Source organism: Bicyclus anynana, chromosome 4, assembly GCF_947172395.1.
Source record: "Bicyclus anynana chromosome 4, ilBicAnyn1.1, whole genome shotgun sequence".
In the NCBI taxonomy this organism is placed as follows: Eukaryota; Metazoa; Arthropoda; class Insecta; order Lepidoptera; family Nymphalidae; genus Bicyclus; species Bicyclus anynana.
In genome coordinates, this window is record NC_069086.1 from 2535687 (window position 1) to 2549533 (window position 13847).

Sequence of the window (13847 nt, forward strand, 5' to 3'; positions counted from 1 at the left end):
TTCATCGCTACACGCCCCCCGGCCCGCGCGGAACATCGGGAGTGTTACGAACGAAGTTCCTTAGACAAGGACGTAGATTATGTCTTTCTCCGTCTCTCGTAGCCATTATAATTATAATTTATAAACTAATACTGTTTTTATTGTTATACTATACATATATAGATTGGTAGCTTACATTGTTTTTTATACTGAGTATGTAACAGCGCTACAGTGTAGACAAATGTGTAAATAAAATGATCAAGTGTATATTTTGTTTTATTGTTGCTATATATTCATATTATAAAGATGTAAGATATTTTTGTTAGTTTGTTTGTAGCGAATAGTTCCAAACTACTGAGCCGATTTTAACCATTTTTCGGTTAGTATCGTGGTACATACCCATTTAAAACGTTAGAAAATAATATTTTTTACATAAAAATGGAACCGACTTCAAAGACGTCTTTCAGTTATTTTTATTAACACAAAATTACAAAATCGATTTTTATGACAATGAAATGGGACCAATCTGAAAGTATAGTCTTTCAAACAAAAAATAATAAATTTCCAAAATTCCTTAATAAATGACGAAGTTATGAGGAAACAAACATTAACAAAAAAACATAAGCATCTAATTGAGAAACTTTAGCAAGAAGGGCCCAAAATAATCTCCCAATATGGCCTTCCCTAGGCCTGAAATATGATGAAGATGAAGTTACTGATCACACGAAAAGATGTATCTAAGGGTGGCCGCTCACTGACAATTTTTAGTTGGCCGATAGTTGGACGACATTTTAATTGTGCGTCTTTGCTATACCTCGCTATACCTGTTCTATTATCGGCCGACTAAGTCGGCCAACTAAAAGTTGTAAGTGAGCGGGTCTCTAATAAAAAAATATATGGTTTTATGTAACCACAATGCAAGTGATGAAATGAACTATAGGCGCCGCCATTTTGACTTTGGCTGCATTTTTATTTTATTTTAAATTTATTTTATGCTATTTTATTTTAATTTTAACCCCCGCGGTCAAATGTAACGCGGCATGCGACATGCGTTATAGATGGACGAAAAATTTGAAGTTTCACTTATAAATGAATTAGACATTGAAATGTAATTTTCCTTTTATTATAGTCTTATGTACAGTTTAATAAAATACCTATCACATTGATTGATAAAAATTATGCTTAACATTAAAAATATGTTATTCTTATAATTAACTTGTCAAGATCTAATAGGAAAGTTTATGCAAGTAATACAAAAATGTAAACATATTTTTCTAACTTTTCCATTACTGTAATATATACTGTTAGTATACTGTAAGATATAGTGTTAGTATATCTTACAGTAGTAATGGAAAAATCTAAATAACCAAAGGACCATACAAATAACATATGGTTCAAATACAAAACTTACCATTTTAAAATTTTCTCGTTAGTTTTAAAAAAATGACAGTTTTCAAGAAATATTCATAACAATCTTTGCACATTTAACTTGTTGATAGCAGCAATTATTAATAATATCTAAAACTTTCTTATAGAATATTTTCTTTAGAAATTAGATTTCACGTCTCTATCCCTCGTCGGAGCCTTCGCTATCGTCTGTCTCGCTCTCGGAGCCCGAAGTGGAGTACTCCTCGATGTCGGAGCCGAGCCAATCGGGTAATGGCGGCTGTTCGATCAGTGTTCTCCATTCGTTTAATTTGTGTAAATCTGAAAATAAAATATTATATATGAAAATATAATACCTACTAATTCATAATTCATGCGCGCGGGGGGGGGTGCGACGTGCCTGACGTGTTTATTTTGTTCCGCTGTTTATTTTTGTTATAATTGTTATAATGGAGAAATTAGTTGCTGCGGAAGTGTTAAAAGGTTTTCAAAGTATTGTGCTACCTTTAGAACTAAAGATCAATTCACTATTGGAGGCTGTTCGTGCACTGGAAGCAAAAATTGATGAGCAGAATGAGATGCATTCAGTTGCCGCAAAGCAAGGTAGTCAGAAAAATGTTGCCAGCCAGCCAGCTGATAAAACTGTTGGACAGAAACAGCAAGCTGCGACAGTGAGTGCAACTGGTTCGCGAACTCCGACGACGCAGCGAGAGCAGCCGAAGATCCGTCCCGACCCGGCCCGAGCGTTGACGACGAGGCGGCGGCGAGCGCTCGCGAGTACCACCGCGTCACCGAGAGAACAAGCCGATGTGCAATCGCAGCGGAGTGAATTACCGGTGGCGCCACCTGTGGATGCCGTTCCGAACGTAAACAGGAATTCCATGAATGCACCTACAGTGACTTTGTCCGCTGATGTACCAGTCGCCGAGGCGCTAGATGATAATGCGTTGGAGTTTCAACAGTGGCGCGTCGTTCGAGGTAAGCAACGTAAGGCACCGATTAGAGGCGCGGGACAAGTTGACGCTGAACTGGCTACGGTCGAAAAAAATAGACAAATTCACTTATGGTCATTAAGACATGATGTTACGGCAGAGCAAGTACAGTCATATATGATGAAAAAATGTTCTACTGGGGCACCTTACACGGTTCAAAAACTGCAGTTGAAACATACTAATTATGCCTCGTTTGTGGTGAACGTACCTGAAAGTTTGTTTGAGTTTTTCATGTCAGCTGAAAATTGGCCACCAAATGCAGAGCTTAGCGAGTGGTTTCGTAGACGTGAAACTAGAGAAAGCAATGATAACCGGCCCTTTTCAAAGTCGCAGGCGTAGACCTCGTAAAATATTAATTTATTACCAAAATGTAAGAGGTTTACGTACTAAACTTGAAGAGTTTTGTTCAGCGATTGTTGCTTCACCGGTGGACATTTATCTCATCAGTGAAACTTGGCTCACTGAGAGCATATCAGATTCGGAAGTTGTACCAAGTGGATTTAGCATGCTCAGGTGCGATAGAACAGACAATCGGCGTGGTGGCGGAGTAGCTATAATAGCACGATCAAAATACACACTTCAAACAATAAGTGTCCCGCTGGACTGCGCGTTGAACAGTGAGATAGTTTGTGCCGGTTTATACTGCGGTAAAAATTTATTATGTATATTAGTAGTAACATATATACCTCCGAAATCTAGTGAGGACAATTACTTAATGATTTACGAGTGCATAGAAAAAGTTTGTGCCCAATATAGTGAGCAAAAAATATTAATCTGTGGTGATTTTAACTTTAATTCTTCTTCTTTTAATGTTAAGTCTCAATTTGAATATGTATTAACCTTTTGTGAACTTGAACAAGTGAATAGTATTTCTAATGACAGTGGCCAATTTTTGGATTTAGTACTTGTTAGTGGATCATTGGGTCAGGTGATAGTGCAAAGGGCTGAGGAGTCACTTCTTCCACCGGATGCCTACCATCCACCGCTTGAATTAACTTTTGAATGTGCGCCTGACTGCTTATATATTAACTATTCTCCATCCAACTTGAAGCCGGAATGGAATTTTAAAAAAGCCAATTTTAAATTACTGTATGAGCGATTGGCTAATACAGATTGGTCACTCTTGTATAACACTTTAGAGCCTCTTACAGCAGTTGAAATATTTTATTCAACTCTTGAATCATGCTTTATTGATTATGTCCCTTTTAAGCAGTGCCTACTTGGGAAATCAAGATATATATATCCCGAGTGGTATTCTAGTAATACTAAACGAAACATAAAGTTAAAAGCGAAATATCACAAGTTAAAGAAAACCTTTAATAATAGTTCCTATTATAAGAGCTTATTTTCTAATTACCGGTGTTTAGTCAAGTCAAATATTCAGGAAGATTTTGCTTTATATAGGAGTAATATGGAACTTAACATAAAACGCGAACCTAATATGTTTTGGAGCTATATTACTTCAAAACGCACAGGGGCACGCAAACATAAGATATTGCAAGGGGGTCAGTTAGTACCGCCGGAGCAGTGTGTTGATCTCTTTGCAAAGTTTTTTAGCTCAGTGTATGCGCAGACACCTCCGCGTCTCAGCGTGGATGAAGCAGTGAGAGCGAGTGGGAGTGGTAGTGCTCGCATCCACATAGAGTCTATTCTCTGTGATGATGTTAAGGGAGCTCTAAAGAAACTTAAACCGAAATTTTCCGCTGGTCCAGATGGCATTCCACCTTACATAGTTAAAGATTGTGACAGGGTATTCTTATTGCCACTGCAGCATATTTTCAATGTTTGTTTTAGGAGTTCGTTCTATCCAGAAATCTGGAAAACGTCTAGGGTAGTGCCTGTTCCCAAAAAAAAGGCAACAGCTTAGAAGTAGGTGACTTTAGGCCTATCGCAGTATTGTCAGTTTTTGGAAAATTGTTTGAATCAATATTGGAGAGTCGAATAAGAAAGCAGTTTGAATACCAACTAACTGATGTCCAACATGGGTTCCGGGCAGGTCGATCAACTTGTAGTAACTTGTTGGCATTTTGGACTTATGTGACTGGGGCGGTTGATGGTAATTCACAGGTTGACGCAGCTTATTTTGATTTTCAAAAGGCGTTTGACGCTGTTGATAATGACGTACTTCTTAATAAGTTTGCTTCTGTTGGATTTACGCCATTACTACTCAATTTTTTCTCCAGTTACCTAAGAAATCGGCGGCAATACGTTCAGTATGAGGGACATTGTTCGGAACCTTATTTTACTCATTCAGGTGTAAGTCAAGGAAGCAATCTAGGACCATTGGAGTTTCTAATATTGATCAACGATTTGCCGAGTGTGATTACCCATGCTAGGTGCCTACTGTTTGCAGATGATTTGAAAGTCTTTCATAAGGTGGAACGCGTTTCGGATGCCAAAATTTTACAGAACGATGTTGATAACGTGTTGCAGTGGTGTACTCGTAATAAATTATTTTTTAACATTAATAAGTGCTCCGTCATTACATTCAGTCGAAAGGTTGAACCGATTGTAGTTACTTACCAACTAGGCGACACACATCTTTCGCGTGTAACGACGATTAGGGATTTGGGAACAAATATGTCAGAAAATTTGACATTCCGTAGCCATATAAAAGATATATGTACCAAAGCCTATAGGACTCTAGGGTTTGTGCTTCGCCAGTCACAGCATTTCAAATCTGTGGAAGTTATAAAGCTTTTGTATAATGCATATGTGAGGAGCAAACTGGAGTGTAATTCCATCATATGGAATCCATTTGAACATAAGTACATAGATATGGTAGAAAAGATCCAAAAAAAATTTATTAGATGACTCTACAGAAAGCAGTATGGCTACTCAGTTGGGTACCCTACCATATATCCAAGTTTGTTTCTCCTTGGTATGACCGGGTATGACAAACTGAAGTTAAGGCGTAACGTAGCTTTATTAAAATATATAATAATTTTAATTCAGGGCAAAATAAGTAATTCTGTTGTGCTAGAATCAGTAGGTTTGCATGTCCCGGACAAATACGCCAGTGCGCGACGTCGACATTTGTTTGCAATACCACATGGTAGAACAAAAGTGACTCAGCACGCACCGGTAGCGCTGGCGCTGCGCCTGCTCAATGATCTAACTGGTAACAATTTGGAATTGGACGTTTATCACTCTCCACCGCCGATACTTATAAAAACCATTAAATTATTACTAATGGAGTAGGTATAGGAGATTCGTTTTCCTATTTTGTTAAATTGATTTGTATGTTATTATTATTATTGATTAATGTTTTTGTATTTTTATTAGTATTTCTTTCTTTCTTTTTTTTATTTTGTGTTATTTTTATTGTAGTTTGTAATTTTTTGAAGTGTTATTTTTGTTCTAGTTAGTAAATTGTGTATCACCTGTACTGTTTTGTTAGTAATTATATAAAATTATAATGTATATTTGTAGCCCGGGAAGACGAATTGGGTAACTGTAATGTCTTCCCGGGTACTGTTTAAGTAAATAAATAAATAAATAAATAAATAACTGCAATAAAGGCTGAAAAAAAAGTCTAACCAGTCTAGCATTTACGAAAATATTGATGCAAATATTATCATTATTGACTACCCACATTCAGCTCATTGTTAAACAAGATTCTCCTCTCAGAATGAGAGGGGTTAGGCCAATAGTCCACCACGCTGGCCCAATGCGGATTGGCAGACTTCACACACGCAGATAATTTAGTAAATTCTCTGGCATGATGGTTTCCTCACGATGTTTTTCCTTCACCATTTGAAACACGTGATATTTTTTACATTTTAATATTTTCATTTGAGAGACGTGATGATAGCCCAGTGGATATGACGTCTGCCGTCGTCGCCGTCGATTCGGAGGGCGTAGGTTCGAATCCGGTCCGGGGCATGCACCTCCAACTTTTCACTTACGTGCATTTTAAGAAATTAAATATCACGAGGTGTGTGAAGTCTGCCAATCTTCATTGGGCCAGCGTGGTGGACTATTAGAAAAACCTCTCGCATTCTGAGAGGAGACTTGTGCTCAACAGTGAGCTGAATATGGGTTGTTGTTTGAAAAATACGTTACCTAGACTGTACATGTCCCCCAGATAGAACTGCTTGTCGTCCTTCTCGAGCACGCCGCCGTACACGTAGAGCACGGAGCGCTGCACGGCCAGCATGGCGGACATGCGCGCGCCGGGCCCGCCGCGCATCGGCTGCGCTGCCGGCGCCGCGGGCTGCTGCACGGCCGCTGCAGCCACAGCGCCGCCCAGCTTCATTGTGAACACTTCATCTGTTACCACTACAATAAAAAAATAACATATGTGACGCTTAAACGCTAACAGAGTTTATAGGTAATTAATAAGTCAATTAATAATTTAGTTTCAGTCTTTAGTCTTTTCTTTCATCTATATTTTTATAATTTCTTCATTTTTTTTTTAAATTTGTTTGTAATAATTTTATATAAAATATTTAGGTACGTAGTAGTCTAATTTATAGTATTGTAATCTGTAGTTTCCGAAGCTGGTGTCATAGTTATAATTTTTTATTTATATCACTAATATGATTTGATTATGTACTATGATGTTGTTTGTAAATAAAATAAAATGAAAAAAATGTGTATACAGGATGCTCGGGAGCATTTCCCATAATTTCAAGTTGACAAGTCCACTTATAGGAGCCGAACTGCATAACTAATATTTTTTTTTTTATTAAAAAATAAAAACTTTTTATGTTTTCATACAAAGTAATTCAAATAATTCCGACTATCCATGTCACATACGCCTGTATCTATCTTTGCATTTTAAAATACGTTAAACTTGGCAACGTCATAATTACAAGAATGCGTATAAAATTCACATTTTAAGATCTATTTAATAATATTTAATAGAAATATTATTTATTCTGAAAAATTTATTTTAGAACACATCTTCCTTGAACATTTTAAATTAATTTTCAGTAATGATTATAACCCCATAGTTATAGTAAATACTCCCCAGCACCCTGTATATTAGGATGCTATCTTTAGGACTTCCAATACAAGATTTTACACAGGGGCGCCGCGGCAGAGAGCGGCTCGACTGCGAAGAGAAAGATTGTGTCTGCGTCAACACACAATTTTACTCTATAATCCTTGAAGAGCATGATTATTGGTTAGCTGTCAGTTCCGAACACGAAAATTAACATTCCGTTTCACGCATTTCACATTTTGTTTTTTTGGTGTTTTGTTACTTTGCTTCCAATCTTGTTTGTGTTGTAAACTCATAAGTCGCTCCAAAGACCTTATCATCAGTTTATTTTAATTTTCCACCACAGATCCTGACCTCATTCCTTACAGATGAGACTCTAAAAATACCCCATATCCAGCAAGAGTATTGGTTTCCGTAACTTACCAGTAACAGCTTCTTTAGTTTGTGCACTCTCCTCTGGTTCAGAGATTTCTGTCTCTTGTGCGGCTGGTTGTGCGTTATCTAGTGAGGCGGGTGCGGTCTCTGTGCGGAGGGTGACGGCGTGCCAGCGACACTTGTCCAGGTCCAGCATTGACAGTTCGTCGCTCATCACTCCTGTCAATTCCTCTTCATTCTCTATGAAGTCCTAAAAACACAATTACGTAATTATTTGTCTATTTTAAAGGCCCAAAATAGGACAAAGCTTTACTCTTTACAGGGGAGAGGATAACATAGACCTTAAATCTGACTCACTGCTTTAATGTGGGTTGGCAAAAGGAATCTAGCACCAATAATCTTTTTAATAATGTTCACAGTAGATTTGGCACAGTTAAAGATCAGAAGTGGGATCAAAGTTTTCGTTAATTTTGATTGATTTCTGCTCCTATTAATGTATTTTAACAATTTTATTTATTTTCCTACAATAATCCATAACCAAATTTGTTAAGCTATACCAGGCTGGTCTTGGAGCCGGCTTCACCCTTGCGGCTCAGCTTGATCATATGATACCTACAGATATAGCAGCGAACACTAGCTAGACACAGGCATAAATTGGTTATTTCTGCGTATCATCTCCAAAGAGTTAAAAAATCTTTTGTAGGTTTGGGTGTACTCTTCTATAACAAGATCCCCAAGACTGTGATGGACTTGCCAATGCACAACTTTAAGCAATGTGTTAAAAAACATTTACTTAGTCGAGGTTACTACACTATTGATGAGTTCCTTAACGATAAAGATGCTTGGAGGCCATTGGATCAGCTTCCACCTTCACACAGGAAGTAAAACTATAAGAAATTGTAATTGTTATCAATTGTAAATTATAATACTGTATGACTTTTTCATTTCAAAAGAGCAACTGTTGAGTTTCTTGCCGGTATCTTCTCAGCAGAACCTGCCTTCCGAACCGGTGGTAGAATCTTTACAAATAGTCAACTGACGTGTCAAAAGTGCTTGTAAATTGAGCCTACTTGAAATAAATGAATTTTGATTTTTTTTAAACACTCACACATATACCGCCGAACACATAGCCCCTGTTGCTGTGCACGTTGACGGCGGCGGCGCGGCCCGCCATGCTGCTCTTGGAGCCAGCCAGCGCGCGCCACGACCAGGCGTCACCCTTGCGGCTCAGCGTGATCATACGATACCTACACATATAGCAGCGAACACTCACACATATACCGCCGAACACATAGCCCCTGTTGCTGTGCACGTTGACGGCGGCGGCGCGGCCCGCCAGGCTGCTCTTGGAGCCAGCCAGCGCGCGCCACGACCAGGCGTCACCCTTGCGGCTCAGCGTGATCATACGATACCTACACATATAGCAGCGAACACTCACACATATACCGCCGAACACATAGCCCCTGTTGCTGTGCACGTTGACGGCGGCGGCGCGGCCCGCCAGGCTGCTCTTGGAGCCAGCCAGCGCGCGCCACGACCAGGCGTCACCCTTGCGGCTCAGCGTGATCATACGATACCTACACATATAGCAGCGAACACTCACACATATACCGCCGAACACATAGCCCCTGTTGCTGTGCACGTTGACGGCGGCGGCGCGGCCTGCCATGCTGCTCTTGGAGCCAGCCAGCGCGCGCCACGACCAGGCGTCACCCTTGCGGCTCAGCGTGATCATACGATACCTACACATATAGCAGCGAACACTCACACATATACCGCCGAACACATAGCCCCTGTTGCTGTGCACGTTGACGGCGGCGGCGCGGCCCGCCATGCTGCTCTTGGAGCCAGCCAGCGCGCGCCACGACCAGGCGTCACCCTTGCGGCTCAGCGTGATCATACGATACCTACACATATAGCAGCGAACACTCACACATATACCGCCGAACACATAGCCCCTGTTGCTGTGCACGTTGACGGCGGCGGCGCGGCCCGCCAGGCTGCTCTTGGAGCCGGCCAGCGCGCGCCACGACCAGGCGTCACCCTTGCGGCTCAGCTTGAACATGTCCATGTGATTCTGCGTGCGCTCCGTACGCCCTTCGCGTATTCGTGAAAACCCGCCGTCGACTATTAACTGCAAATATATTACAAAACACAATTTTTTACCCAGACTGCCGACTGTGGAGGATTATGTTTTCTTAGAGCCATGGCTCAGTACTGCCAAAAACAGAATAGAATGGAAAATGTTAGAAGAGAGTTAGATTATTCATTTTCAATTTTTTAGGCTCATATGTTGAATGACACTAATTTAACACTGGAGATAATATTTTTAAGTGTGTATAGGTACAAATCAATTAAAAACGCCTTGTGAATTAATTGAATATATAAGAAAATATTAAAAAAAAATCATAGCCAATTGGACTAAACAGTAAAGTTTAGTTGAGGACATAAGAAATGAGACAAATATCTTAGCATTCCATGGATTCACCGTGCAGGTGCCAGGTCCATCGCGTGTTAGAGAGAAAAACACCAAGCAAAGTCAAGGACTTGTGACTACTGAATGTAGGGTTAAGGAATTCCTTGATAATCAATCAACACTCCCCTTCACTGCTTGTGTTGTTCTCCCTACCTATCCAAATTTGGTAAGATTCCATTAGAGCAGCTTTGGATACTCATTCTAATATAGAACTAGCTGCACTTCTAGAGAGGCCAAGGTCTTTAAGCAAGTTATACAGAGATTTTGCTGGTAATCCTCTCGCACCTACTTCTACGGAGTACAGACTAACATAGCCATTTTTAGATAGTTCATTTGTTAGGTCATACTATTTATTCACTTTTATACTGTGGTGCTTCGGAATGTTAGTCTCCCACGCCACAGTAAGCTAAAACAAATAAATCTTACCGAATCATTCCCAATGGGTAACATAACGCAGGCAGACCTAGCACACGGCCCCCTCCCACTGGGACTCAACTTCTCCCACTGCCGCGTGTCCAAACAGAATGTGTAGAGGTCATCGAAGTACCGGCACTCACGGCCGTCGTCACAGTAGCCACCAAATACGAACAGCTTGCGACCCAGCAGCACCATGCGGTGACCTGATCGTGGAGATGGACCGTTTGGAGCCACTACCTGTAAAAAACGACCTACTTTAGAACAATCAACTGAAGTAAAACTTCTCAAGCTCTCCCTGTCAACGTCCGTTCGCCGCCCGATTACACTTTTCGTAACATATTCAAAATTCAAAAGTTCAAAATTCATTTATTTTAATTAGGCTTAGTTTACAAGCACTTTTAAAATATAAGGGTTATGTTATAATTTAATTTAATCTAATGGTGGTAATAATAGACGAAAACTTAAAATTAAAGTTACGAGGGTTTCAAACCTTGGTCCGAGAAATGTCCACAACTCAGCCAAAGTTCTTTTTTTTGTTTACCACCATTTTACAAACTTATTTTTTTTCATTGAATAATAGAATTTATTCCAAAGACGTAACATATTAGTACATTATTTTCAAACATAGCAGTAATATTGTGATTGGAACCATCCCATTAAGTTTATTACTACTGTAACTTGCAAACGATTTAAAACTTAGCACACAGTCGTATAACACAGTTTAACACCATCACCAGCTTACTCCCCAAGTCGAGTTTGCATAAAGAAGTTTTACTTCATAAAAACTAACAAATACCGATATATAAGTAAACATGTAGTATACCTTTTCCCATTTCTTTTCTGTAAGTGAGAAACACCATAGATCCTTGTAATGGTAGAACTGTGTCTCTGTGGGGCTTGTAAATTCACCTCCAAATACCCATAGCTCGCCTCTGCAAAAAAATAAAAATTCTGCATTAGAAAATTGTCAGAGAGCTTGTTAACCTATCAGTTTAATTAATGTTTAATATGGTTAAATCAAATATTAAGATGTGGTACTGGTTCTGGGTTTCTAATTCCCCTCATTTATCTCAGAATGGAGGCCATAGAGTATTGTTTTATATACATTTAGTGGAGACCTGAGCCAGTGGGCCAATAAAATGTATTTGTTTATTTGTTTATTTATTTGGTCCACCAGTGACTGTTGCAGCATTTACACAAAAACAATATAAAAAAAACACAAACACAAGGCTCTGCACAATCAAATGAAGGTAGACACGGCATGCACATTTCCGTAATATTAAAATAAATTGACGATTAGATATAGAACACCTAGGTATTGATGATTTATGAAGAAAAAACTTACTTATTGGCGGATGTGGCAATAGTTTGATGGGCACTTCTTGGTGGTGGTGCTCCCGGCGCCTTCACTAGTCTCCAACTACCGTTAGCGGGATTGTAGAACAGCAACTCATTGTATACTTCTGTCTGACAATACAATTACTAGTAATAATAACAGTAATTTAAATATGAGATGAATATTTTTTATTATTAGCATTCCATGGATTCACAATGTGGTTCCTGGGTCCATCACACGGCAGAGAAAAACTCCAAGCAGAGCCCTGAACTTGTAACCAATGGGCATAGGGTTTAGGAATTCCTTGATGATCGATTAATACTCCCCTTCTTTGCTCGTATTATTCTCCTTGCCTAGCCTAATTTGGTAAGATCCTACTAGAGCAGCTTTGAATATAGGACTTACTGCAATTCTAGAGAGGCCAAGGTCTTACCCATAAAATTAAAGTGTGCAATCATTTTAGATTCAATAATCATTGTGTGTCATATTCTAATCAAAGTTTAACAGTCAATGTATGAGAAGCCTTCCATTTTAGCCATTTCTTTTAGCCGTGGATAGCCTAGTCCAGTCCATTCTCTCCATTGTTGTCACTGGCCACCAGTAGGCCAAAATATGGGCCAGAATGTATCTCATCTCGTGAAGATATAATGACATACTTTTGACCAATAGTGCAGAACCAGAAATATTACTCTCTTTGATTGCATGGGACAACAAGCTAGGATTGGGACAAATCTGCCACTATTGGCCAGCATTTGTCTTTTTCTCTCCACAAGATATGCCATGGCAAGTCCCACAATTGCTCTTTTGCCCAATATTTTTATATCCTTTAGTCTTAAAAGTGAAAACTGGACTCCTCTTTATATATTGTGTCCATAGAAGCCATTCTTTATTACCAACCTTTTGTCCATTATGAAACTCTCCACCAAACATGATGAGTTCATTGCTGGTGGGATGCGGAGTGAGGGAGGCATACGCTCTGGAGGATGGAGGACCTGGTAGTGTTTTATCTGATGCTGCAGCACGTTTAGCTTCCTCTCTCTCAATTTCTGCTATTACTTTAGCTATATCTTCCTACAGTTAAAACAACCAGGTAAAAATTAAACAAATGTTTTTATTACCTCTGGTATTTTTACCCAGTTACTACGAACGGCAGGTTAAATAAATAAGAAATTAACATTAAACATACAATAATAAAATTAAGTCAAAGGATGTTGAATAAAGTTAGATTAAAATAATGTTTATTAAGTTAAATTTAAAATAATAAGGAGTCAGATAGACTATTTAGTAGATTACTGTGATTAGTTACACTAACATTATTATTTTATTAGTAATTTGAGGTAAATAAATTAAGCATCTTGAAAACTGAAAGCACATTGCGTTTAATTAAAGAAATATCGCCAAGATGTGATTCGCGAATTTGCAAAATATTACCGGCAAATCTGCCACCAAAAGCAACATAAATTCTTCTTTATAAAAACAGTTTGATGATGCTTTTAGATAATAAATCAGTTTATAAAAATTTAAATAAAACTAACCTCTCCCAGATTTGCCAACTCCTTTTTCAATTTGTTTGCTAACTTTTTATCGGTTTTAGCAGCAGTTTTGACTGCTCCGCTCACTTTATTCTTATTCTTTTTTTTACCCATATTTATTAAATAATTTTTATGGTAAATTTATTATTTTTATTCTCTTTTTACTTTTTAACAACAACACAACCGATTCAAAATAAAAAAGAAATGTAGATTAAAAAATCCATATCTTCACCCACTGTCAAAATCAAGGAACTTACGTCAAAATAGTTCAAAGTTTTATTTTTGCATTAGTTTTATATTTTTATATTCTTTAGATATGTTTTAGCCAAACTACCGAATAAATATTTTTTTTTGTGTTACTTTTGTTTGATTTTTATTAAATTCTGATTTATTTATTGATAAAATT

The 13847-nt window shown here is 38.5% G+C and overlaps 1 protein-coding gene across 1 annotated transcript; it reads right to left on the reverse strand.

Annotated features, from left to right (window-relative positions):
• Positions 1-1080: 1080 nt before the first annotated feature.
• LOC112043238 (kelch domain-containing protein 4) lies at positions 1081-13651 on the reverse strand. Its single transcript, XM_024078562.2, has 9 exons — positions 13445-13651; positions 12807-12980; positions 11919-12040; positions 11397-11505; positions 10583-10810; positions 9614-9814; positions 7729-7930; positions 6423-6638; positions 1081-1686 (listed from the first exon to the last, which is right to left on the reverse strand). The coding sequence occupies exons 1-9, from the start codon at positions 13553-13555 to the stop codon at positions 1547-1549; spliced, it is 1503 nt and encodes a 500-aa protein (XP_023934330.2). The 5' UTR covers positions 13556-13651; the 3' UTR covers positions 1081-1546.
• Positions 13652-13847: the final 196 nt, after the last annotated feature.